General features: G+C 37.4%; 1 protein-coding gene across 8 annotated transcripts in view; it reads left to right on the top strand.

The window, feature by feature from the left end:
- Window positions 1-27,520, top strand: part of KIAA1217 (KIAA1217 ortholog) — an 894,654-nt gene that overhangs the window by 267,628 nt on the left and 599,506 nt on the right. Inside the window, exon 1 of one of the 8 annotated variants that reach the window (XM_053713946.1) lies at window positions 22,655-22,897. The exons of 6 other annotated variants lie outside the window; for them this stretch is intronic. In XM_053713946.1, the coding sequence (XP_053569921.1) occupies window positions 22,769-22,897 (129 nt within the window). In that variant the 5' untranslated portion in view covers window positions 22,655-22,768. Of the gene's footprint in view, window positions 1-22,654; window positions 22,898-27,520 lie in introns of those variants that run through there. One more of the 8 variants, XM_053713947.1, reaches the window with a different exon arrangement.

Raw genomic sequence — 27,520 nt, 5'->3', positions numbered from 1 at the left:
TCCAAAGTCTTCCTCCTATCCGGCAAGAAGAGGACATCCGGACCGGCAAACATCTTCTCCAAGCGGCATCTTCTATCTTCTTCCATCCGATGACGACCGGCTCCATCTTGAAGACCTCCAGCGCGGATCCATCCTCTTCTTCCGACGACTAGACGACGAATGACGGTTCCTTTAAGGGACGTCATCCAAGATGGCGTCCCTCGAATTCCGATTGGCTGATAGGATTCTATCAGCCAATCGGAATTAAGGTAGGAATTTTCTGATTGGCTGATGGAATCAGCCAATCAGAATATAGTTCAATCCGATTGGCTGATCCAATCAGCCAATCAGATTGAGCTCGCATTCTATTGGCTGTTCCGATCAGCCAATAGAATGCGAGCTCAATCTGATTGGCTGATTGGATCAGCCAATCGGATTGAACTATATTCTGATTGGCTGATTCCATCAGCCAATCAGAAAATTCCTACCTTAATTCCGATTGGCTGATAGAATCCTATCAGCCAATCGGAATTCGAGGGACGCCATCTTGGATGACGTCCCTTAAAGGAACCGTCATTCGTCGTCTAGTCGTCGGAAGAAGAGGATGGATCCGCGCTGGAGGTCTTCAAGATGGAGCCGGTCGTCATCGGATGGAAGAAGATAGAAGATGCCGCTTGGAGAAGATGTTTGCCGGTCCGGATGTCCTCTTCTTGCCGGATAGGAGGAAGACTTTGGACCCTCTTCTGGACTTCTTCAGTGGATGTCTAGCCCCCGCTTGGGTTGGATGAAGATCTTGGAGCCAGGACGGATCGGTGAACCTGGCATGGTGAAGACAAGGTAGGAAGATCATCAGGGGGGTAGTGTTAGGTTTATTTAAGGGGGGTTTGGGTTAGATTAGGGGTATGTGGGTGGTGGGTTGTAATGTTGGGGGGGGGGTATTGTATGTTTTTTTTTACAGGCAAAAGAGCTGAAATTCTTGGGGCATGCCCCGCAAAGGGCCCTGTTCAGGGCTGGTAAGGTAAAAGAGCTTGTAATATTTGTATTTTAGAATAGGGTAGGGAATTTTTTATTTTGGGGGGCTTTGTTATTTTATTAGGGGGCTTAGAGTAGGTGTAATTAGTTTAAAATTGTTGTAATATTTTTCTTATGTTTGTAAATATTTTATTATTTTCTGTAACTTAGTTCTTTTTTATTTTTTGTACTTTAGATAGTTTATTTAATTTTATTTATTTGTAGCAATTGTGTTTAATTAATTTATTGATAGTGTAGTGTTAGGTTAATTGTAGGTAATTGTAGGTAGTTTATTTAATTATTTTATTGATAGGGTAGTGTTAGGTTTAATTATATCTTAGGTTAGGATTTATTTTACAGGTAAATTTGTTATTATTTTAACTAGGTAACTATTAAATAGTTCTTAACTATTTAATAGCTATTGTACCTGGTTAAAATAATTACAAAGTTGCCTGTAAAATAAATATTAATCCTAAAATAGCTATAATATAATTATAATTTATATTGTAGCTATATTAGGATTTATTTTACAGGTAAGTATTTAGCTTTAAATAGGAATCATTTATTTAATAAGAGTTAATTTATTTCGTTAGATAAAAATTATATTTAACTTAGGGGGGTGTTAGTGTTAGGGTTAGACTTAGCTTTAGGGGTTAATACATTTATTAGAATAGCGGTGAGCTCCGGTCGGCAGATTAGGGGTTAATAATTGAAGGTAGGTGTCGGCGATGTTAGGGAGGGCAGATTAGGGGTTAATACTATTTATGATAGGGTTAGTGAGGCGGATTAGGGGTTAATAACTTTATTATAGTAGCGCTCAGGTCCGCTCGGCAGATTAGGGGTTAATAAGTGTAGGCAGGTGTCGGCGACGTTGTGGGGGGCAGATTAGGGGTTAATAAATATAACATAGGGGTCGGCGATGTTAGGGCAGCAGATTAGGGGTACATAGGGATAACGTAGGTGGCGGCGGTTTACGGAGCGGCAGATTAGGGGTTAAAAGTGTAATGCAGGGGTCAGCGATAGCGGGGGCGGCAGATTAGGAGTTAATTAGTGTAAGGTTAGGGGTGTTTAGACTCGGGGTACATGTTAGGGTGTTAGGTGCAGACTTAGGAGGTGTTTCCCCATAGGAAACAATGGGGCTGCGTTAGGAGCTGAACGCTGCTTTTTTGCAGGTGTTAGGTTTTTTTTCAGCTCAAACAGCCCCATTGTTTCCTATGGGAGAATCGTGCACGAGCACGTTTTTGATGCCGGCCGCGTCCGTAAGCAACTCTGGTATCGAGAGTTGCATTTGCGGTAAAAATGCTCTACGCTCCTTTTTTGGAGCCTAACGCAGCATTTGTTTGAACTCTCGATACCAGAGTTAAATTTATGGTGCGGCCAGAAAAAAACCCGCGGAGCGTTAACAGCCCTTTTACCGCCGAACTCTAAATCTAGGCCTAAAATTGTTATTGTTTAAAAAGATAGATAACGCCTTTACTACCCATTTCCCAGCTTTGCACAACCAACATTGTTAGATTAATATACTTTATAACATTCAAACCTCTAAATTGTTGCCTGTTTCTAAGCCACTATAAACTCTTAATCACGTTTTTTGTATTTGCTTTTCATAACAGGAGACTGCTAGTTCATGTGTGTTGTATAGATAACATTGTGCTCACGCCCGTGGGTTGTGCACAGCACAGCGAAAATGCAAGTGAATAGATAATAAATTAAAAATCATGTGATCAATGGGCTGTTGGAAGAGGCTTAGATTCAAGGTAATCACAGAGGTTAAAAGTGTATTAATATAACCTTGTTGGCTGTGTAAAACTGTGGAATGGGTTATAAAGGGATTATCTATCTTTTTAAACAATACATTTTTTTTGTTGACTGTCCCTTTAATGCAAGCTATGGTTTAATGCAGTTTATTTAAAGGGGCAGAATATACTGTGTTTATTTCCTTTGTGGATCCAGGGTGGGTTGTGCTAAAATGACATGTTCTAACTAATTAGAGCATAACATTTTACCAGTACGTCATTTTAACACTTCTCTGTGGCTGTTTATGCTCAGAAGTATAGCTCGGCATGCTGTGTACATTGTATGTCCCTTTAATAAGTTAAAGTTTTTATTATAATAAATCATAAAATGTGTAATATTTTGTAAAAAAAAAATAAAGTATGCGTCACAGACTTTAGTAGCAGACTGTACACTATTCTATAAATAAACTTTTTAAATACTATTTTATGATCAAAGCTATAAATGTAACATCTAAACATGAGGCACTAATATTTGTAAGTTTACTGTTTTGACGGTAATGCCAGAAAAAATGTAATTAATGAGATTCCCAAACTAGATTCAACTCTACATAGCTGCTGTGTTCATTCAGCTACTGGCAATCTGTGCAACAGCTTGAAGTATAAATGAGGTCTTTAAATTGTCTGAATATTTCAAACCATAAAATAATCATTTTAGAAAACATAATCAAAATATTTTTTTACAAAAGAGGGACATGGAAGATGTGTGATTTAGGTAGTGCATGAAGTTTCAAATTATTATTATCACATTTATTTTGTTCTTTTGGTATTCTTTGCTTATACCTAAGTAGGTTCAGCACTGTGCACATGTGGCAGCAATATTTGCAACAAAACATAGCTCCTAACCATCCTGCATCCTGCAGGATTGCCACAGATTGGGAGGTCTTTCCCCCTATCCACCAGTAGTCTTTCAGTTTCTGGTTTTAGCGAACTCCCTGAACCGTGCCCATTGCACACTTGTTTGGAGGTAGGAAAATGTATAACATTTTTATAAACATTGTTGCAAACACTGCTGCCTTATTAGGGTTACCACTTTGACCATATTTTCCTAAACAGTTATGAGTTACACATGCTGCAGGGTGGGAAGGGAGGGGCATGGATAGTACTGTCTATCAGTGCTATGTTTCTCCCTGCACACCCTGCAGTATGTGTAACTCATAGCTGGCCAAGAAAACATGGCCAAGCAAGGTATGCTCTTTAACAAAGAATACCAAGATAACAAAATACATTTTATGAAAGAAGTAAAGGTGACAGTTGCCCCCCCCCCCCGCCTCATTAACTTTTACGGAATATAAAATATGATCTATTTAATTATAAATGAGCATTAAAGGGACAGTCTCTTTGAAATTTGTTATTGTTTAAAAAGATAGATAATGCCTTTAATACCCATTCCCAAGTTTTGCATAACCAACACGGTTATATTAATATATCTATTACATCTGTGATTACCTTGTAGCTGATCTTCTGCAGACTGCCCCCTTATCTAAGTGCTTCTTAAAAACTTACATTTTAGCCAATTAGTGCTGGTCCCTGCATAATTTAACAGGCGTGAGCACAGTGTTATCTATATGGCACGCATGAACTAGCTATGAAAAGCTAATAAAATGCTCTGAGATAAGGCAGCCTGCAGTGGGCTTAGAAACAGGCTGCCTTAAAGTATATTAATATAACAATGTTGGTTGTGCAAAGCTGGGTTATGGGTAGTAAAGGCGTTATCTATCTATTTAAGCAATACAAAAATCAAGTAGACTGTCCCTCTGAAGTAGAACATTTCATTCATGTATATAAATGAGTGGCAATTTAAATCTGTCAAGGTTTACATTTAAAACAAATTAACTCAAAGCTGTTAAATGAATAATGAAGCTAACAGGAAACATATGTATGTAGATAAAAGATAATGGTTGAGTTATATCTGTGGGCTAGACCAGGCCTCCACAGGCACAATAACAAAAAAACATTTTATAGTATAGGATTATTTATTTTTTTCGGGGGGGGGGGGGGCATTTGGCTTTAGCAAGCAAAGAAATCCTTTAAAGGGACATGAAACACAATTTTTTTCTTTCATGTTTCAGATAGAGAATACAATTTAAACATTCATATTTACTTCTATTATCTAATTTTCTTTAGATATCCTTTGTTGAAGAAATAGCAATGCACATGGATGAGCCAATCACACAAGCTCCTATGTGCAGCCCCTAATCAGCAGCTACTGAATCAATGAATCAAATTAGATAATGTGGGTTTCATATTCCTTTAAAACTGTTTTAAAACTGTCCTTTAAATCTTATTTTGTAGATCTGTAAAGATGACAATACAACATTTTACAACAATGTGTATGATACTTTATGAGCAGATGAGGCAATTTGATTATTTTGCATTTGACGCTAAGAGGTGATTGATAGAATTCTAACTATGTTCTCTGTAAATTAATTAATGTTTCATATACGCTAGATTTGCCATTTTAATGCCTTAGTAAATTCATACCTATACTGCGTTACTACATGCTGCAAATATATATATGTTTAATTAAAGTTATTATACTATCTAGTGCCTGGTTTCTCAACAGCCGGCCCGTGGCCCAGTACCGGGCCGTGATAGCCCTGCTGGTGGGCCCTGACCTGTCATGCCCCCACTGCACACTCTTACCCCACTGCACACCAAGGGCAGACTGAGACCAATCAAGGCCCCAGGAAAACTGTCTCACACTGACCCAAATGTATTCAAATTCATGCAAATGAACATGGTAGCCTCTCTGCCCTAATCCCAACAGGCCCATCAACCTCCAGATCCAGGACCCCCAACATTAAGGGCCAAAGAAAGGGCCCCCAAACTACCGGGCCCTGGACATGTCCAGCTAAAATTTACCGGGCCTTGAGGTCACTTTGGTTGAGAACCACTGATCTAGTGAATATTTTATTTTTCTGGTACACAGTAAACATTCATCAGCTTGAGCAATGTTTTGAGGTAAAGAAGATGATTACATGACCATGTTTTGCACATATAGAGCCTCGGGGTGACGCATCATGTGAGCGTGTCAGTTAGTTATGTGCTCCAGGCCTAACTAATAGGCAAAACACCTTGATGAATACAAAGCTGATTACAAATCTGTAGTTTTTGTACTTTATCTAGGACTTCATTACAGAAACATTTTTTTTAATTAAATATTTTTACTCAAAAATGGCAGCACATGGCAATCTGTTAAATGAAAATTGTTCTTAATACAGAGCACCATTTTAACAGGCTTAAAAACTTTTGTGAATGAAAATTGTAAAGTAAATTGGGTTAAACCAAAAATTAATGTAATACATTAGTATTAGTATCAGTTACATACCTCCCAAAAATTCCCAGAGGCTTCCTGGGGCAGGGAGGTGATTTGTTAGTGTGACAGAAACAGGATGGACATGTAATGGACGGCACTGGGTAGATAGCGAGTGGGTGGAGTTGGTAGTGTCATGGGCGGAGTTGGGCAGTCAATAAAACTTTTCCAGTAGCTGTGGTTGGCGATGTGGTGGGAAAACAGGCAAACGTTTTAGCCACTGACTGTTCCAGAGACTCCAGGAAGGTTGTGAATTGGGGCCTGGCCCGATTATTTAAAGCTCTCAGAGCTTGTGAGATTTTATAAGAAATTTCACCAGTACTATGATGCCCCTGTCCTAATTCTATAAATGCATTTTTACCTTAAAGGAATACTAAACCCACAATTTGTCTTTCATGATTCAGATAGAGCATGACATTTTAAACAGCTTTCTAATTTGCTCCTAATATAAATTTTTCTTCGTTCTCTTGCTATCTTTATTTTAAAAAGCAGGAATGTAAAGCTTAGCAGCCAGCCCATTTTAGGTTCAGCACCATGGATAGCACTTGCTTATTGGTGGCTGACATTTAGCCACCAATAAGCAAGCAAAACCCAGGTTCTAAAGCAAAAATGGGCCGGCTCCTATGCATTAAATTCCTGCTTTTTAAATAAAGATAGCAAGAAAATTAAGAAAAATTGATATTAGGAGTAAATTAGAAAGTTACTTAAAATTGCATGCTCTATTCCTTTAAAGTGAAATTATTTATTTGCATAAATGTTTTGTAGATGATCCATTTAAAAAAAAAGTATAGTTTTGCTTATTTATAAATAACATTGCGCTGATTTTCAGACTCCTAACCAAGCCCTAAAGTTTTAGGAGAATACTGATGTATACCTACTCCAGTTTCCTTCTGTTTGTGTAAAGAGTCTTTTCATATGCAGAGGAAGGGGGAGGAGGGGAATGTCTGCTCTCCATGTTTCCCAGCTTCTTTCACTGGGTGTCCCAGCCTAATCTCATCAACAATGCCAAACTGGGAGCTTCTAAGTAAGTTTTTAAACATTTTATACTGGATTTTAGATCAGTATCAGTGCATATTATTCTTTATAGTAGTGTCTATTACATGCAGTTATATGAAAATTGGTGTTTACTGTCCCTATAAGTGAAGGCCATACATACATTACAGTAGTAACAATAAGAAAGCAAACACTGCAATCCCGTTATTAATGCTGTTTCAATAAGAAAAGGTTTATTCGTCTACAAGGTTAGACATAATCAGACATGGAACACCTGACATGTTTCGCGCAGGCGTACCTGCGCTTCATCAGAGGTCATATGTGCATTGAAAAAGTGTATGGCCGAAGCTTGTGCGCTGCACTATCTTTTATATCTTGCATCTCCACTATCCCACCTGATGCTGAGGTTCCAGTATATCGGCCAGGACTCTTTAGGATTAGTGTGATGCTTTCTTTTTTTTTTAACTTTTTTCTGTTTATTTTGTTATTCACTCTGCTTTTTTAGTACTATATAGCCTTACCCAGTGGGAGGGAGGGAGGTATGTGAGCAGGGTGATTAGATGTGATATTACCTTCTGTTAATGATTTTAATTTATAAATAAAGGCTATGTCTTATTAGTAGGGAATAGTGCTGTAAGCCCCATACTTTCTCTCTTTTGTATAATTGAATTGTTATTTTGGAGGATTAGCACCTTATCTCATGGAAATATTTTTATTTGATAACTTTTTCCCACTCTTTTGGATTGTAGTGCTGGTTAGCTCTTAACTGTTAATCATATGTGCAGAACATTGGAATGACAAATATTTACAGTAAACATACACTATAGCACTTTATTAAATATGAATATTGCATACATATGTTTTTACAATTTTTCAGCTACATAACTGCAGAGGGCTCCAATGCACTTCTAGATATGTCTAAATATGTGTACATATGTATTTATGTGTTTATATGTGTATATGTGTTTGTAAATACATATATACATTTATAAATACATCTGTATACATATATAGACATATATAAATGTATTCAAACTTATCCATATTTAGACATGTACTGTATATGTATGTATCTCTTTGTTAAAGCCCTTTACAGACTTTTTTCTAAAACCTGAGGCCTCATATCTTTGTGTGCAATATTTTTATTTAATCATTTTTATTATATGTTGTTACTATAAGTGTAACTGTACTTTGCAATGTATTTTTTATGTGTTTTGTGCAACTTTTATGTTTTGCAAAACAGTTAACCAGAGTTCTGAAATTGCGGTAATCATTCTAGCGTAACTCACGATTGCGCTCAAGCAATCACGTTTATTTTCAACTCGTAATACGAACACAATTTAACATACGCGCAAAAGGTCGCAAAAACGATATTGTGTAATATTGGTTAATTTTTTTTTAATATTTGTATTCACTGTTTCATTATTTGTGCCTTTGGGTTGTAACAGATACAGTAACTGGGGATTCTTATATATTTCATAGTATGTGCTATAACAATAGAAGTGTTTGTAGCCACTAAGACACAGAGTTAATCATTATCTCTATTGAACTCAGTAACATATTTTTTTTGTGTATTGTAGGAAATAATTTACCTTTTTAAAATGCTTCAAAACAAACAAACAAAAATGCTGCTGCTGGCTGTAATAGCTTTATAATGAATTTTTATCTAAGTTTCTTGCTTGGGTCTACCCATCAAAATTTGAATTTCTATACTGCATGAGAGAGGTGTAGACATTCTGGGGTCTATTTATTATTGTGCGGTCGGACATGATACGATATAGCGTATCATGTCCGCCACACATCGATAAATGCCGATTTATCATTGCACCAGCAGTTCTTGGGAACTGCTGGTACAATGCCGCCCCCTGCAGATTTGTAGCCAATCGGCTGCTAGCAGGGGGTGTCAATCAACCCGCTGTTGATTGACACGGAGCTTGATAAATTGACCCCTATAAATGCTCACAAAAGTGCCATTTGTACAAGTTCCCCATTTTCATGTCTAGGTGCGCCATATGGAAACTGTCAGCTGTGCAGGCTTCTGTTAATGGTATAGCCACTGGGTGAAACATTTTAGTAATTGCACAATAACACATTTAGATAAGTAATTACATACTGAATAGTCATTCAGGGGCCTCTACATTTCTAGTCAAGCTGTAATTTGTTTTAAAAGATGTTTTCAATTATTCACTTCATTATATATCAGTGAACCGAGAATAATTTTATTTACCACCTGAATATCTCACTGATTGCTTTTTTTGACATCTAAATTACCATTCTTTTTTATTTTTACCCAGATTTGTACACAATGATGTTCTTCGCATGCAAAAGAAATAAATGTTTCAATATTTCTTCCACCCAAAAAAGTTCTGTAAAACCTGGTTTAAGTCAAGTTGATACTAAAGGTGTATAACATGCTTAGGTATTCTTACTTAGTGGCTAACAGGTTATATTCATTGAAGTTGCAAATTATAATACAATATTAAAGAAATACATATAACAATCTAAAGATGAGGGAAACAAATATTTAAAATGTGTTAAAGAACATTTCAGAGTGCAAATGCCATTTTTGCACTACTTGCTATAGAACTGGTGTGTTTAACCTTTTCCTGACTGTACCTATTTGTCTACATCGGAACATATGATCACATGATTCAAAAATGGGATCAAGTCAGGGAGGAGTGCCGATGATGCTAGGCACTCCCTCCAGGCCACGATCCTATTCAGGAAGTGCCTATTGCTTCAGTACAGCCAAACAGCTAGGACGTTCCATGCCGTCATAACAGTGCTAAATCCCAGCGCAGTTAGGACGGCATGGAACGTCCTAATGGCGGGAAGGAGTTAACTCTCCTGATAGGAGTTTATTAGCGTGCATGTGTCATAAAGGGACAGTCTACAATAGAATGTTTATTGTTTTAAAAGATAGATAATCCCTTTATTATCCATTCCCCAGTTTTGCATAACCAACACAGTTATATTAAAGGGACATTATACACTCATTTTTTCTTTGCATAAATGTTTTGTAGATGATCTATTTATATAGCCTGTAAAGTTGTTGTTTTTTTAAATGAATAGTTTTGCTTATTTTTAAATAACATTGCTCTGATTTTTAGACTCCTAACCAAGCCCAAATGTTTTATGAGAATACCGTCAGCTACCTTCTCAAGCTTGCTCCTGTTTGTGTAAAGGGTCTTTTCATATGCAAAAGAAGGGGGAGTGTCTTATTTCCCACTTGCAGTGGGCTTTCCAGCTACCTTTTCAACAGAGCTAAACTGGGAGCTTCTAAGTAAGTTTTTAAACAATTTTTTTACTGGATTTTCATATCAGTATCTGTGCATATTATTCTTTATAGTAGTGTCTATTACATGCAGTTACATGAAAATGGGTTTATACTGTCCCTTTAATATACTTTTTACCTCTGTGATTACCTTGTATCTAATCATCTTCTTACAGCCCCCTGATCACACGACTTTGTATTTATTATCTATTGACTTGCATTTAGTATTGTGTGGTGCTAACTCTTAAATAACTCCCAAGGCGTGAACACATTGTTATCTATATGGGCCACATGAACTAGCAGTATCCTGTTGTGAAAAGCAAATACAAAAGCATGTGATTAAGAGGATGTCTATAGAGCCTTTAAAATAGGCAGAAATGTAGAGGTTTAAATGTTATAAAGTATATAAATCTAACAATGTTGGTTTTGCAAAGTTGGGGTAGTAAAGGCATTATCTATCTTTTTAAACAATACTATTTTTTGAGTAGACTGTCCCTTTAAGCATTCTATGGCAGTAGTGTTTACAATTTTATGTATACATAAAATTGCTTTAAACATTGTTGAAAACACTGCTGTCAGATGGCTAAAGACACATGTACGCTTCTAAGCTCCTATCAGCTTACCTAGATTTGCTTTTCAGCAAAGGATACAAAGTGAACAAAGCAAATTTGATTATAGAAGTAAATAGGTATTCTGGTTAAAATGTAATGCTTTTCAATCCACTTAAAGGACCACTAAATTCAGAAGAATAGCATAATCAGAAAATGCATAATCAAATTTAGAAAAATATGTTATAATGTGAATGTTCATTCATTTGCATATCTGGTTGGGCCAATAAATACATGTACCATAATACACAAATAGGTTGCCCCTTGTTTTTATTTGCAGTTCAGTGTGAAGATTAATTTTACATTCTAAACCTGTTGCTCAGTATTTGAGAATAAGATGAACCAACAACATTTCAAATCCAAACATTTTGTATACGTAAATAAACCTTAATGTTAACAATATTTTAAACTCTTACTTGTAATATTTTAGAAAATAATTAGATACTGTTAAATCATTGTAAAAAATATATTGTACCTGAAGTGCCATTAGATTATATAGTATATTGTTTGCAAATGATATGATTTTAGACAGTAAAGAAACATATAGTATATATATATATATATATATATATATACACACACACACACACAGCGGCCACTTTATTAGGTACACCTTGCTAGTACCGGATTGGACCCCCTTTTGCCTTTAGAACTACCTTAATTCTTTGTGGCATAGATTCAGCAAGTTGTTGGAAACATTCCTCAGAGATTTGGTCCATATTGACATGAGAGCATCACGCAGTTGCTGCAGATTTTTCAGCTGCACATCCATGATGCGAATCTCCTGTTCCACTACATCCCAAAGGTGCTCTATTGGATTGAGATCTTGTGACTGTGGAGGCCATTGGAATACAGTGAACTCATTGTCATGTTCAAGAAACCTGTTTGAGATGTTTTGAGCTTTGTGACATGGTGCATTATCCTGCTGAAAGTAGCCATCAGAAGATGGGTACACTGTAGTCATAAAGGATATGGTAGTGTATGGATTAGCGCCAAAGACCCTAAATAACCTATAGCTTTGAACAAAGGCTACCTAGCTAGCCAAAACAGATAGTGGTAGGATAGTGGGGTGTTCGAAGCGCCAGAGTAGGCAAGGTGTATGAGTAAGATATTAGATGATAATAGTGTGTTAGATAAAAAAATGCTTTAAATACATTGCACTGCAGTGTGTATCTATTTTTATATTTATATTTTTATCTTAGTGTGGATACACACTGCAGTGCGATGTAATTAAAGCATTTTTTATCTAACACACTATTATCATCTAATATCTTACTCATACACCTTGCCTACTCTGGCGCTTCGAACACCCCACTATCCTAACACTGTAGTCATAAAGGGATGGACATGGTCAGCAACAATATTCAGGTAGGCCATGGTGTTTAAACAATGCTCAATTGGTACTAAGGGGGGCAAAGTATGTCAAGAAAATATCCCCCACACCATTACACCACCACCACCAGCCTGAACTGTTGATACAAGGCAGGATGGATCCATGCTTTCGTGTTGTTTACGCCAAATTATGACCCTACCATCTGAATGTCGCAACTGAAATTGAGACTCATCAGACCAGGCAACGTTTTTCCAATCTTCTATTGTCCAATTTTAATGAACCTTTGCGAATTGTAGCCTCAGTTTCCTGTTCTTAGCTGACAGGAGTGGCACCGGTGTGGTCTTCTGCTGCTGTAGCCCATCTTCTTCAAGGTTCAACGTGTTGTGCGTTCAGAGATGGTATTCTGCATACCTTGGTTGTAATGAGTTATTTGAGTTACTATTGCCTTTCTATCATCTGGAACCAGTCAGACCTCTGATAACAACAAGGAATCACCATCCACACATCTGCCACTTACTGGATATTTTCTCTTTTTTGGACCATTCTCTGTAAACCCTAGAGATGGTTGTGCATGAAAATCCCAGTAGATCAGCACTTTTTGAAATACTCAGACCAGCCCGTCTGGCACCAACAACCATGCCACATTCAAAGTCACTTAAATCCCCTTTCTTCCCCATTCTGATGCTCGGTTTGAAATTCAACAAATCATCTTCACCACATCTAGATGCCTAAATGCATTGAGTTTAGCACTGCAGAATCTGTTTATGCTCTATAAATACCTAATAATAATAATAGAGTTGCTGCCATGTGATTGGTTTATTCGTAATTTGTGTTACCAAGCAATTGAACAGGTGTACCTAATAAAGTGGCTGGTGAGTGTATATATATATATATATATATATATATATATATATATAACATTTTATTTTTTATGTATTTAATGGTAACCAATTGTGTTAGTATGACAGCTCTGTTTTAGGGCATTGGTGTGGCCCCTGGGCCTTAGAATGGACAAGCCCATGATTCTAAAACTATTTTCTGATTTAAAAGAATAACAAAAGGCTTTCATTGCTTCACTGTGTAAAGAATAACTGATAATCAGAGCGTATGTTAAGACTAGATTAATATGGCACCACCACTCTCAGCTGCATTATACAGCCCCAGGCATGTATTTTGCTAACTCAGGTAGTACAGGTTTTTCCGGACTGTGTCTCTTGCTATTTGCATAAAGAAGTAATCCAGTCTTTGCATGGTCACTCCCAGCGACACAGGATGTACAGTATTAACCCAGACAGATTGCTGGTGTGCAGCACTAGAACCACTTCAATGTACTAACCCATTGCCGTAATCCAAAGTGGACAATGCATTTGCTAAAAGGTTATTTCACTGAAAAGGACAGTAAAGAAAATATTTTAATGCTATAAAAGAAACCTACATGATTATGCCACATAAATATATATAATATACAGGGCTCAAAATATCAAGTCCTATGCTACTAGCCAGGCTAAGATTTAACTTGGCACATGTGAACCTACCCACTACCCCATACCCTCTTTGCATAAGTTTAGCCATTGTTAAATATTTTGCTTTAAACCTTAACAAATTGTAATTTTAATACAATTAATGCAAATATATACATTTTCTGGTCCTTTGGCACAGTGTATAGACAGCATTTATTTCCCTCTCTACATGCCCCAGTTTAAATTTTCATTTGTGTTTTTTTTTTTTTTTTTAAATAATCTTTTATTGAGGTTTTGCACAAGAAAGGTAAAAAGATACAATAAATGTTATAATAAAAATGATAACATTTTCATGAAACACAGTACAGGGATATACGCAAAAGGCAAAATGATTGCTAAAATATAAGCGGCTGAAACCTCCATTTTATAATTTTGGGTAGCTTTTGTGAGTGACTAATTAGCTGGCCGCTTGTGGACTCTTTGATATAAGAAACACTGGTGGGGCATGTTAGTCTTATACTATAGGTGAGAGAATCAAAAACCCTGTTGGGTCTCAGAAGAAATAAAATATACTCTCACGTACAAAGGAATTTATCAGCGGGTAACCGCTTGGAGTAATGATAAATATGGTTCCTGTGGGACCCTGACCATACTTATGAGTCTAAGGACACATAGCGATTGAGGAGGGACACTTCTCCTAGATGAGCTTATAATTTTATGATCTTGAAACATACATAATTGCTTGCATCCACAGACTTAGAGAAATAAAGCAGCGCAGGGGATAGACTATATTTTGGGGGACATAGATATAATTATACTCTCTAGAGACTTGAAAGGGGTGCAAGTCTTTGTACCCTAACAGACTATTAGCTGTAAATTAGGGATAAGAGCCCACCTGTAAGGTAAATACAGGCAATAATATAATGTTGCTGATAACCTACTATTAGTGAAACCGAGGGTGGCACACCAGGTGTAGCAATATTTAAATATGTACAATTAGTGCACTTGCAAACCCGTGCGATAGATATGTCATCTCTGTTCTCTACATTAGTGGAAGGGGAATTCTGTTAGTAAGATTGCACTGTAAGTAATTTCTTCTGTCATGAGTTACTATATACAACAGATATGTATTGTAAAATGTAGATTGGTGGACAATTACTCAATTCCAGGTCTAATGAGGTATTAATATCCCCTATAGTATTGGAAGTGACCTAGGTTTTAACTAGTAAAGGAACTATTGAGAATTAGAGTAAAAATATATTGATTTTAGCATAAGCCCATGTAAACATGTATGTTCAGTTAAATATAAAAATACTTTGGGAGTATGTGTAAGGAGGTAGGAGAGAGGGTATCCAGAGGTATAGTCTATGTTAAGAAATTCTGAGAGCTTGTATATTCTCCCTGTTTGTGGTAGATATATTAGTGAAGTACATCTGCCAAATCACTCTACTAGCAGACACCAATTGTCCTCAAGTCATAGTTCTTATTAATTATCTTTGAGAAGTTACTGTGCAGCATAGAAATTGAAACTGGTGTGAACACATGACTTTTAAGCTAATCTCAGTAACCTAAATTGAATATACGTGCTGTACTCTTAAAGGGACAGTCAACACCAGAATTTTTGTTGTTTTAAAAGATAGATAATCCCTTAATTACCAATTCCCCAGTTTTGCATAACCAACACAGTTATGCCCTGATGAACCCCTGGGACACATACTTGCTGTGGGGGTGAAACGTGCGTTGGCATTGATGTGTATCTATGTCCAGGAGGAAGTCGACTATCTCCTGGTTTCTTTGTAACCTGTGGTAAACAGAAGCTTGACAGTTCGGGTGAGCTTTACAGCCTGGGATTCACCTGTACTATTCTCCTATGTGCTGATATGAGAGCGTATGCTGCAAGCTGTGTATGACAATTGAAAAGATGGACTGGCATGTGTAACTTGCATTAATGCTGATATGCTGATAAGAGAGCGTATGCGGTGATAATCTGTGTAGCACTGTAAATAAGGCTCGTTTGAGGAACTGTTCTATATGCTGATAAGAGAGCGTGAGCAGCAGTGCTATATACAGTTTTGGATGAAACAATTCATATGAATGTGGAGAGGATCTGTCTGATTGAAAGGACTTCCTTGTATATTTTTCGGTACATCTTGGTAACAGTGTTGTAAACTTTGTGAAAGCCTGGTTCTTTTCACTCCGGCTACTTGCTGGTACAGCTGATATCATCGCAACCTATGAGGATCCATATAGGTGCAAGTTACCAACCATAGACCTAGATGACGTGTTCACCACTCCCACTATAGGAGACGTCGCACGCTCAGCAATCGATGCAAGCTATACCGAGCAGGCCGTTTGGAACATAGGAGTAAGCCGCATAAGATAAGTGCTCTATTTGGTTTCAACTGCAGCTAAGGCTTGGTTATTCATGACCGTGTGTACAGCAGGAAATTGCTGCGGTCGAACTTTACATTCACCTGTGACTTTTACAGTGACTCTGGGATTTTTTCTTTGTTGAATGGCATATCCGACACCATCTGTTAGTTCACTGAGGCAGGGAATGGGGTGTCTTTCTAGTGTTCAGTTATCTTATGACACAGCATTGTTTTGTACATTGATGTTTCATGTCTAAATATATTCCTCTTAGACTGAATAGATTAATTAGATTTACCTTAGTACTGCATACGTATTTCGTAGATTCTATAGCTCTCTGTTACCACTGGTTCTTTTTAGATGTTAGGTTCTCTTTACATGGCTTGGCTTAACAATGACATGTGATTTACTACTTTGTAATTTGGGATAATAAAGACAGTTATATTTTAACTTAATAGTCCTGTGTGCCTTATATTTCCCTTGCTTTTTCAGAACAGTATTGTATGTTCTAAATTATACTCTCTCTGTTTGGTTTTTTATAAATTTAGTTATAAGGGAGGCACCGGATAAATTGAAACAGCAATATTTTCTACTCTCTCAATTTTTTTACATATTGAAAAAAGAATAATTATACACATTTTACCTCTGTAATTACCTTGTATCTAAGCCTCAGCAGACTGCCCCCCTTATTTCAGTTCTTTTGACAGACTTGCATTTTAGCCAATCAGAGCTGTCTCCATGGTAAATTCACGTGCATGAGCTCAATGTTATCTATATGAAACATGTGAACTAATGCCCTCTAGTGGTGAAAAACTATCAAAATGCATCTAGATTAGAGGCGGCCTTCAAGGTCTAAGAAATTAGCATATGAACCTCCTAGGTTTAGCTTTCAACTAAGAATACCAAGAGAACAATGCAAAATTGGTGATAAAAGTAAATTGGAAAGTTGTTTAAAATTATATGCCCTATTTGAAACATGAATGTTTTTTTGGACTTGACTGTCCCTTTAAAGGGGAGCTGCAATAATATTCTCTATCAGTAGGGTGATTATATATGTAAAGCTAGAGCTTGTATAAAACAGTAAGTACAACTTTAGTGATGGAATATTAATATCTAACAACATTAGTATATATGAAATATTAAATTAAACAGAAGAAAAAGTTTAGGAATACGGTTTAAAGTGATGACCGCTTCACATCTGGCATTAGAGGAGCCTTATCCTATGCCACATTGGGATAGGGTGTCTTGAGAGTTTGTTAGTTTCTGGAGTATATCTATCTCAAATACAAGTGACAGGGTTTAGAGGGAATATGGTCCCAGACATTGTTGTGAAGGGTACGTCTTAAGCAACTATACCCAGGAGAGACATTCCAAACCCAGAGTCATATACTAGAGCTGCGATGTGTTTAGTCTGAGTTGTGTTCCTCGTGTCTCGAGTTATCTGAAGATGTCACTGGTATCAGCTTTGAGCATCAGGAAGTGTCCACATAACCCTCCAGGGGTCCGACCGCAACTCCCCAAAGAACCATCATGGACACATCCCCCTCTACTATCCAGATAGACTGTGTGAGTATAGTTTCAAATGCTGGAGTGATACTTGCATTTTGCAGTGTGTGGGCCAGCTCTCGCTGGCTGTCTACAGGCTCTGTTTCGGCTTCTTGGTGAGTTTTATGGCGCGCTGGAACAGTAAAACATATCTCTGACGAATCCATCGCTTGCATGCTTGTCAATTGTATTTCTCCCCCCTTCGTTGTTTCAAAGGTACCAAATTGTAGGGAGTCTGCTAGAGGAACATACTGTGACTCTTTAGGCTCATGTGACTGGACGCTAGACAGCGCGGTAGGCTCTAGCCCTCTCTCATTGAACAAAGGGTCTTCTGATTCACCCCTTTGCAATGTTGTGATTAGATCAGCCAAGTTGTAGTGCATTTTTTGTTCAAGTTTAGAGATAATAGAGCATAATGATTTGTAGAGGTCTTCCCTCTTAAGCATGGTTATACCATGATACTCACCCTGGCCTGGGTGGCGGAGATGATGGTGTTTGTGGTAGGCCGCGATCTGTAGTCAAATCAATCTAAGACCAATTTTGTAGAACCTGTATACATTGATATTCATATGTAGCTGATCAGCTTGGATCAGTAGTTCTACTGGTGTAGTTAGTATAGTTGGATGATGCCAAGCCTTGAAGATAATATACGGGTTCTCTAAATCCCTTGTGGAGCTTCAGAAAATGCGACAGACCATCTCTGCTGCTTAGACATGCCCCCATGTTTTAATTATTTTTTTATCATTTTTGTTATGTATGTGCTGCCCTTAGCTACAATTGTCACAATGAATGCCAGGAACATACATCAGAATACAAAGTATGCATGCATAAGTGGGGTATGCAGGATTCAATTACCCAAAAAATCTTCACTTTTTGTATTATTAGTGAGTAGATACAATTGTTTGTACAATAGAATTTAGACTTTAAAAAAAAAAAAAACTGCAACACCTGTTAATATATCAGAGCATATTATGAGTTTTTGGTGCATTAGTGTTTGGCTGACAGGGTTGTTACTGGGTTTTTGGCGCATTAATGATTGGCTGACATGATTGTTACTGGGTTTTTGGCGCATTGTTTGGCTGACAGGGTTGTTACTGGGTTTTTGGAGCATTAATGTTTGGCTGACAGGATTGTTACTGTGTTTTTTGCGTATCAACATAGTTTGTTTCTGGGCCGTTTTAACAAATAACTAGGGTGATCATATTGCCGCTTTAAAAAAGGGACACATGAAAAATACATATGTCAGGGCTGTTTAAAGAAATGTTTTAAATAATATTCCATTATAAGAACCCTGGAAAATGTATTTTTCATATGTGTCCTTTTTTAAATATGCAATATGGTCACCCTACAAATAATGAATACGGCCGCTGACAGCAGCATTTGGCTATTTTCGGAACCAGATTTCTTTGCGTGAAAGATCTTTGTGTGTTGCACTTTTACAAGAAGAAATCCAACTCTGAAAAGAGCCGAATTTTACTTGCAGCAGCCATATTTGTCATTTGTTGCAAAACAAAAGCAACAAATGCACAGCCCTATTACATTTATGATCATTAGCACCTGTTTAGTATAATTAGTATAATCATGCACCTGACTATATGCCTATAAAGCCCCTGAGTTTGCTGATTTGAAGCCACCAAATATTGATTTGATTTAGATTTTTCTTCTGTTCACTTACTTTGCATTTTGTTAATTCATAAAAATAAACTAATAACATTTCTATTTTTGAAAGAATTCTTATTTTACAGCATTTTTTCACACCTGCCAAAACTTTTGCACAGTAGTTTATGTGTGTGTATATATATATATATATATATATATATATATATATATATATATACAGGTGGCCCTCGTTTTACAACGGTTCAATTTACACCGTTTAAGAATAACAACCTTTTTTTTCAGTCATGTGACTGCTATTGAAAAGCATTGAGGAGCAATGCATTTATTGAAATAGCCAGTAGGTGGAGCTGTCCGCTTGTGTTGCAGCAAAGCCAAGCAAGCTGAAATTAATCAGTTTAACCAGACCTGAGCTATCGAGCAGATTTCAAAGGAACAAGATCTTCCTGACTATAAATCAGTCCACATTGGAATGCATAGAAAGAACAGTTTGCAGAAAAATGCAAGTGAAGTCTGTGCTGTGTGATTATTTTATTAGGTTTATAATGCTGTTTAGCAAATGTTTTTGTTCATTTAACTTAGTTTAATTATATATTCTGTGTTGTGTGATTATTTTATTAGGTTTATAATGCTGTTTAGCATTTACAAAGCTTTAAAAATAATGTATTAGGTGTTACTTATGACAATTTTGAGAGTGGCCTGGAACCTATCTCCCTCACTTCCCATTGACTTACATTATAAACTGGGTTTCAATTTACAACGGTTTCGATTTACAACCATTCCTTCTGGAACCTAACCCTGGTGTAAACTGAGGGCTACCTGTGTGTATATATATATATATATATATATATATATATATATATATATATATATATATATATATATATATATATATATATATACAGGGAGTGCAGAATTATTAGGCAAATGAGTATTTTGACCACATCATCCTCTTTATGCATGTTGTCTTACTCCAAGCTGTATAGGCTCGAAAGCCTACTACCAATTAAGCATATTAGGTGATGTGCATCTCTGTAATGAGAAGGGGTGTGGTCTAATGACATCAACACCCTATATCAGGTGTGCATAATTATTAGGCAACTTCCTTTCCTTTGGCAAAATGGGTCAAAAGAAGGACTTGACAGGCTCAGAAAAGTAAAAAATAGTGAGATATCTTGCAGAGGGATGCAGCACTCTTAAAATTGCAAAGCTTCTGAAGCGTGATCATCGAACAATCAAGCGTTTCATTCAAAATAGTCAACAGGGTCGCAAGAAGCGTGTGGAAAAACCAAGGCGCAAAATAACTGCCCATGAACTGAGAAAAGTCAAGCGTGCAGCTGCCAAGATGCCACTTGCCACCAGTTTGGCCATATTTCAGAGCTGCAACATCACTGGAGTGCCCAAAAGCACAAGGTGTGCAATACTCAGAGACATGGCCAAAGTAAGAAAGGCTGAAAGAGGACCACCACTGAACAAGACACACAAGCTGAAATGTCAAGACTGGGCCAAGAAATATCTCAAGACTGATTTTTCTAAGGTTTTATGGACTGATGAAATGAGAGTGAGTCTTGATGGGCCAGATGGATGGGCCCGTGGCTGGATTGGTAAAGGGCAGAGAGCTCCAGTCCGACTCAGACGCCAGCAAGGTGGAGGTGGAGTACTGGTTTGGGCTGGTATCATCAAAGATGAGCTTGTGGGGCCTTTTCGGGTTGAGGATGGAGTCAAGCTCAACTCCCAGTCCTACTGCCAGTTTCTGGAAGACACCTTCTTCAAGCAGTGGTACAGGAAGAAGTCTGCATCCTTCAAGAAAAACATGATTTTCATGCAGGACAATGCTCCATCACACACGTCCAAGTACTCCACAGCGTGGCTGGCAAGAAAGGGTATAAAATAAGAAAATCTAATGACATGGCCTCCTTGTTCACCTGATCTGAACCCCATTGAGAACCTGTGGTCCATCATCAAATGTGAGATTTACAAGGAGGGAAAACAGTACACCTCTCTGAACAGTGTCTGGGAGGCTGTGGTTGCTGCTGCACGCAATGTTGATGGTGAACAGATCAAAACACTGACAGAATCCATGGATGGCAGGCTTTTGAGTGTCCTTGCAAAGAAAGGTGGCTATATTGGTCACTGATTTGTTTTTGTTTTGTTTTTGAATGTCAGAAATGTATATTTGTGAATGTTGAGATGTTATATTGGTTTCACTGGTAAAAATAAATAATTGAAATGGGTATATATTTGTTTTTTGTTAAGTTGCCTAATAATTATGCACAGTAATAGTCACCTGCACACACAGATATCCCCCTAAAATAGCTATAACTAAAAACAAACTAAAAACTACTTCCAAAACTATTCAGCTTTGATATTAATGAGTTTTTTGGGTTCATTGAAAACATGGTTGTTGTTCAATAATAAAATTAATCCTCAAAAATACAACTTGCCTAATAATTCTGCACTCCCTGTATATATATATATATATATATATATATATATATATATATATATATATATATATATATATATAAGCTGTATATGTATTGTTGAGGAATTTTTATAACAAAATTTGGTGCTAAAATGTGAATTATATCTGTCAGCAACATATTAATTAATACAGGGGTATCAAGCTCATTGTATCTAAGGGCCACTGGCCAAGTGTTCTCCCATGGGGGCCACATGAACAGACTCAGAGTGCATGCTCTGGAACTGTACATACTAGAAACTGGAAGTGACATTAGGGCATGGTAGGATTTGTAGTCAACAATAGACATTCAGTGTATATTTATTTTGTGAGTGTCAAGTGAAGTGATCATTCTGGAACTTAATAAAAAGTGATATTTATCCAAGCAGTGCATTATGGGAGGCTACACTGGACAATGCATGCTTGTCTTTATATTTACCTTGTCAGTGCCTATATAGATCATCAGCTTGTTACACCTCTTAGAACCCTAAAACAATTGATGGGGCCAAATAAATGAATTACCTAATAAACAAGGGAGGGCCAGATTAAACTATCTTGAGGGCCACATATGGCCCCAGGGCCGGTACAAGTCCACTGAATTAATACATCTTTATAAAAACAGGATTGCACATGCTTTTAAACATATTTTTCTTGTATGATTTTTTTTTTTTTTTTACTTTCATGCACTAGGACAAGCTGTGTTTTCATTGTTGTGGCAATGAATCGGTAGGCTTTCCCTGCTGTATTGTTTACGTGAAATGTATTCTCAGAAATTCCAGAAGAGATCTGTTCTTTTATGGGCAGAAGTGATATAGTAATTTACACACTTTAACCCCACCCACGTGCTGGTTTTCACCCATGAAAAACCAGTACTGAGACAGGGAGATGAATCCTGCACTATAATATCCTGGAAGCTAATGACAGTATTCAGCTGAACATGTAGGCACAAGACTCCCAGGAAACACAGACCTCGGCTCTTTCTCTGTGCCTCTATGGCTGCCCATCTGTATGTCGCCAGTGTCTGAGAGACAAGAGATGGAACAGCAAATTCACCCCACAAGCAGGCAGCCCAAGGCAGAAAAAAGTTTTGTATCACTGTGCTGCACAGGTTCCAAACGTCCATCAGGATTAAATAAGGTACAGTGCCGTGTAATAATCGTAAATATTTAAACAGCTGAAAGTTTTACCTTGAAATATTTAGCAGCTCCCCTCGTACCATGTTGTTTGCTTTATTTCTCTTTTGCACTTTTTGTACATGGTAAACAATATATTAATGTCAGTTGTTCTTTCAGATTTATTATAAAAGCTATTAACTTCCCTGCTGGTGTCAGGATGGATTAATAGAGTTAAAACCTTTGAAGTTTCAGCTTGTCACGTAATGCCTTTTAGGCAAATACAGGCTCTTAAAACCATTAAAAAGCAAAATGACACTTCCCAAACGTGAGATTAGTTTTTTAGGCATTGGGTGCAAATGTAGGTTGCAGAAGGTATCCGGGTCTATTAGTTATCGGCAGAACTGTTTGGTCTTGGCATATTTATCTAACAATTAGTCTGACTGCGCTGATACCTGTATTTGTTATGCTCAGGAGGAAGGAGAAATCTGTTAGAATACAAATAATATTTTCAAAAGCAAACTATCATTTTGGAAATGTTACAATTTCATTAAAAATAGACGTGGAAGTCTGTTTTATCTTAAAGGGACAACGAACGCAAAAATGATATTCTCTAATTAAAGCATGGCATGTTTGCATTACTGACTCTAGCTAAATAGGGGCTTATTCCATTGAGCTGTAATAAATGGAGCCATAAGCTAGCAAAGTTGCCAACAGCTAAAAGTAGTTTACGGCTCCATTTTAGTTCCATGTAAATATTTTGCACCTTATGTGCAGTCGCTCTTTTCAGTGTAAGTGTAAGTTAAGGTGTTGCCGCTTCCATCTGATGTCGGATTTCTCGAAAATCACACCATAACAAGTTAGTTGCTATGGTATCCCGACCTTACGTTATAAAATTTACATTTAATGTCTGCTCTCCTTACCTGTGGTCACCTCTAAAGAGAAACAAAAACAAAGATACGATTATTTATAATCCATATTTTTAAACTATAAACAAATACTACTTTTTATTATAATTAAATTTTCGACTTTATTAATATATGTGACGTTTATTTCTGCCCTAGGCATAGGTCTAGTTTGAATTCTTTAGGTATGTGCTTGCATATATTTTTATGTAAATACATATTGATATTTCCATAACATAGTGCAACTATTCCTATATATAAGACAATAATAAATATTACATATTGCAATTTTTTTCTACATTGAAACACTTTTGCAAGTTTAAAATTTCAATGGGAACTAGGACTCAAAAAACAATTTTTTCCTCTTTTATACCTAGTTGAGCTGAGTCTAATATTTCTCAATGTGTTGACAGCCTCTGACAGTGTATTAACGGTTTTAATATTTTCTATGGGTTGCGAAAATATTTCCAGCAGCCAAACCACAGCTGACAATATTGCGGTAAAATGCGCCATCGGAAGCAGTCGATACACAAAATTGCTTTTGACAGCATATTAATCAGTATGCGACCTTGCACAAACCTAATTACAGCTCAATGGAAACGAGCCCTATATGTCTAACCCCAGCAAAAGGGAAATAAACACATGGTTAAAGTCAATGTCACAGCTATTGCAAGACAAGGCCGTTGATTGGTGGGTTGTGCAAGTATTGTCCTGATTAGCTCATCAGTCTTATATTGCATGGTAGCTGCAATGCTTCAGGCTCTGTCCAGACTGGGATTTTGCCTATGTGTTATCTATGTGGGAGGTAAACATATAATTATCTAGGGTCAGTGATGCATTAATTACATTCTCTATCAAATTAGAATACATAGGTTTTTGCTTTAGAATAGGGGACATTTTAAAATGGGTAACAGGTGGCTTTTTGCTTCAGGAAACTGATTTTTCTTATTACATTCTAACTTCCACTAATACAACTGTGGGAAAAAACTTTATCTTCCTGTGAGCATATATACTGAGGAAGGACTGTGTTTCCAAACACATGTATACAACCTTGCTATGTGTATATATACATTTGTGCTCATAAGTTTACATACCCTGGCAGAATTTATGATTTCTTGGCCATTTTTCAGAGAATATGAATAACACAAAAACTTTTCTTTCACTCATGGTTAGTGTTTGGCTGAAGCTATTTATTATCAATCAACTATGTTTACTCTTTTTAAATCATAATGACAACAGAAACTACCCAAATGACCCTGATCAAAAGTTTACATACCCTGGTTATTTTGGCCTGATAACATGCACACAAGTTGACACAAAGGGGTTTGAATGACTATTAAAGGTAACCATCCTCACCTGTGATCTGTTTGCTTGTAATTAGTGTGTGTGTATAAAAGGTCAATGAGTTTCTGGACTCCTGCAAGACCCTTGCATCTTTCATCCAGTGCTGCACTGACGATTCTGAGTCATGGGGAAAGCAAAAGAATTGTCAAAGGCTCTGCGGGAAAAGGTAGTTGAACTGTATAAAACAGGAAAGGAATATAAAAAGATATCCAAGGAATTGAGAATGCAAATCAGCAGTGTTCAAACTCTAATAAAGAAATGGAAAATAAGGGGTTCTGTTGAAACCAAACCACGGTCAGGTAGACCAACTAAAATTTCAGCCACAACTGCCAGGAAAATTGTTCGGTATGCAAAGAAAAACCTACAAATAACTTCAGGTGAAATACAGGACTCTCTGAAAACATGTGATGTGGCTGTTTCAAGATGCACAATAAGGAGGCACTTGAAGAAAGATGGGCTGCATGGTTGAGTCGCCAGAAGAAAGCCATTACTACACAAATGCCACACAGTATCCTGCTTACAATACGCCACACAGCACAGAGACAAGCTTCAAATCTTCTGGCACAAAGTCATTTGGAGTGATGAGACCAAAATTGAGCTTTTTGGCCACAACCATAAACGCTACATTTGGAGAGGAGTCAACAAGGTCTATGATGAAAGGTACACAATTTCTAATGTGAAACACGGAGGTGGATCGCTGATGTTTTGGGTATGTGTGAGCTACAAAAGACACAGGAAATTTGGTTAGAATTGATGGCAAGATGAATGCAGTATGTTATCAAAAAATACTGGAGAAAAATTTGCATTCATCAGCCCGGAAGTTGCGCATGGGACGTACTTGGACATTCCAACATGACAATGATCCTAAACACAAGGCCAAGTCGACCTGTCATTGGCTTCAGCAGAATAAAGTGAAGGTTCTGGAGTGGCCATCTCAGTCTCCTCACCTCAATATCATTGAGCCACTCTGGGGAGATCTCAAACATGCAGTGCATGCAAGACAGCCCAAGAATTTACAGGAACTGGAGGCTTTTTGCCAGGAAGAATGGGCAGCTTTACCATCTGAGAAGATAAAGAGCCTCATCCACAAATACCACAAAAGACTTCAAGCTGTCATTGATGTTAAAGTGGGCAATACACGGTATTAAGAACTGGGGTATGTAAACTTTTGGTCAGAGTGATTTGGGTAGTTTCTGTTGTCATTATGATTTAAAAAGAGTAAACACAGTTAATTGATAATAAATGGCTTCAGCCAAACACTAACTAAATGAGTGAAAGAAAAGTTTTTGTGTTATCATTCATATTGTCTGAAAAATGGCCAAGAAATCATAAATTCTGCCAGGGTATGTAAACTTATGAGCACAACTGTATATATCCCACTATCTCACTCCAGCTGCCAGGGTGCTCTTGTAGAAAAGTAGATTATGCAGGAATAAGCACTCACTGGTCTTTAGATAGCCAAGACATCAAAAAATCTTTATTGTGTGCTGTGACGTTTCGGGACCAAACACAGTCCCTTCCTCTGACAATGTTAAAGTGAAAAAAACATCCTTATATAGGCCCCAAACACCCTCCCACTTGCTGAAAGGCCAATCATTGCCCCATTCAGTACACACCCCCTAAAGCCAGCCACCCATTTGGTTTAAACACTGAGCATGTTACAGTGAATAACAAACTATAGTAAAAATCTAAAAGAAATCTACAACAAAGTTAAAAACATCATCAGGGTCCTTATCCATACCCACACAGCAGAAAACCTCACTGATCTGTCACGTGTGAAAGACAACCTTTTTGTCGCTAGCAACCCTCAACATCGCTGCATCCTCCTGTATATGTGCCTTAGGGGCCAATTTAACAACCCACGTATTGCGGCGGCGGACATCAATCCGCATACGATCGGGTTAATTGACACCCCTGGCCCGAATATGTAGGGGGGGCGGCATTGCATAAGCAGTTCATCAGAACTGCTTGTGCAATGATAAATGCTACAGCGGATCATGTTCGTCTGCACAATGGTAAATCTACCCCTTAAATTATAAATACTTTCACACTTCCGTCTACCTTCAAACCAAGACATAATTCTGCCCTGCTCCCTTATTACTTACTTCTTCACATTTCTGCTGTAGCCATTAGTGGAATTATCTGCCTTGCTCTGTAACACTTGCCTCAAGCTTTGTGTTGCCTAAATACGCACCTGTGCGGGGATGCATATAACCTTTGTCTCTGATTTTCTCTCATCAGATGCTTCACTTTCTGTTTTGGTTGTTCCTCGTGTAATTCCTTTAAGCTCACAAGCCCACCTAGCCTCTATATCTCCTTGTATAAAAGGGCTATTTGTCAAATGGTAACTCATGGGCGGGGCTCTCTCCTATTTGTCATTTGTGGAATTATCTTTTGCT

Source organism: Bombina bombina, chromosome 5, assembly GCF_027579735.1.
Source record: "Bombina bombina isolate aBomBom1 chromosome 5, aBomBom1.pri, whole genome shotgun sequence".
Lineage (NCBI taxonomy): Eukaryota > Metazoa > Chordata > Amphibia > Anura > Bombinatoridae > Bombina > Bombina bombina.
Note: the sequence above shows the minus strand (reverse complement) of the source record. Positions and strands in the feature narration are given on the sequence as shown.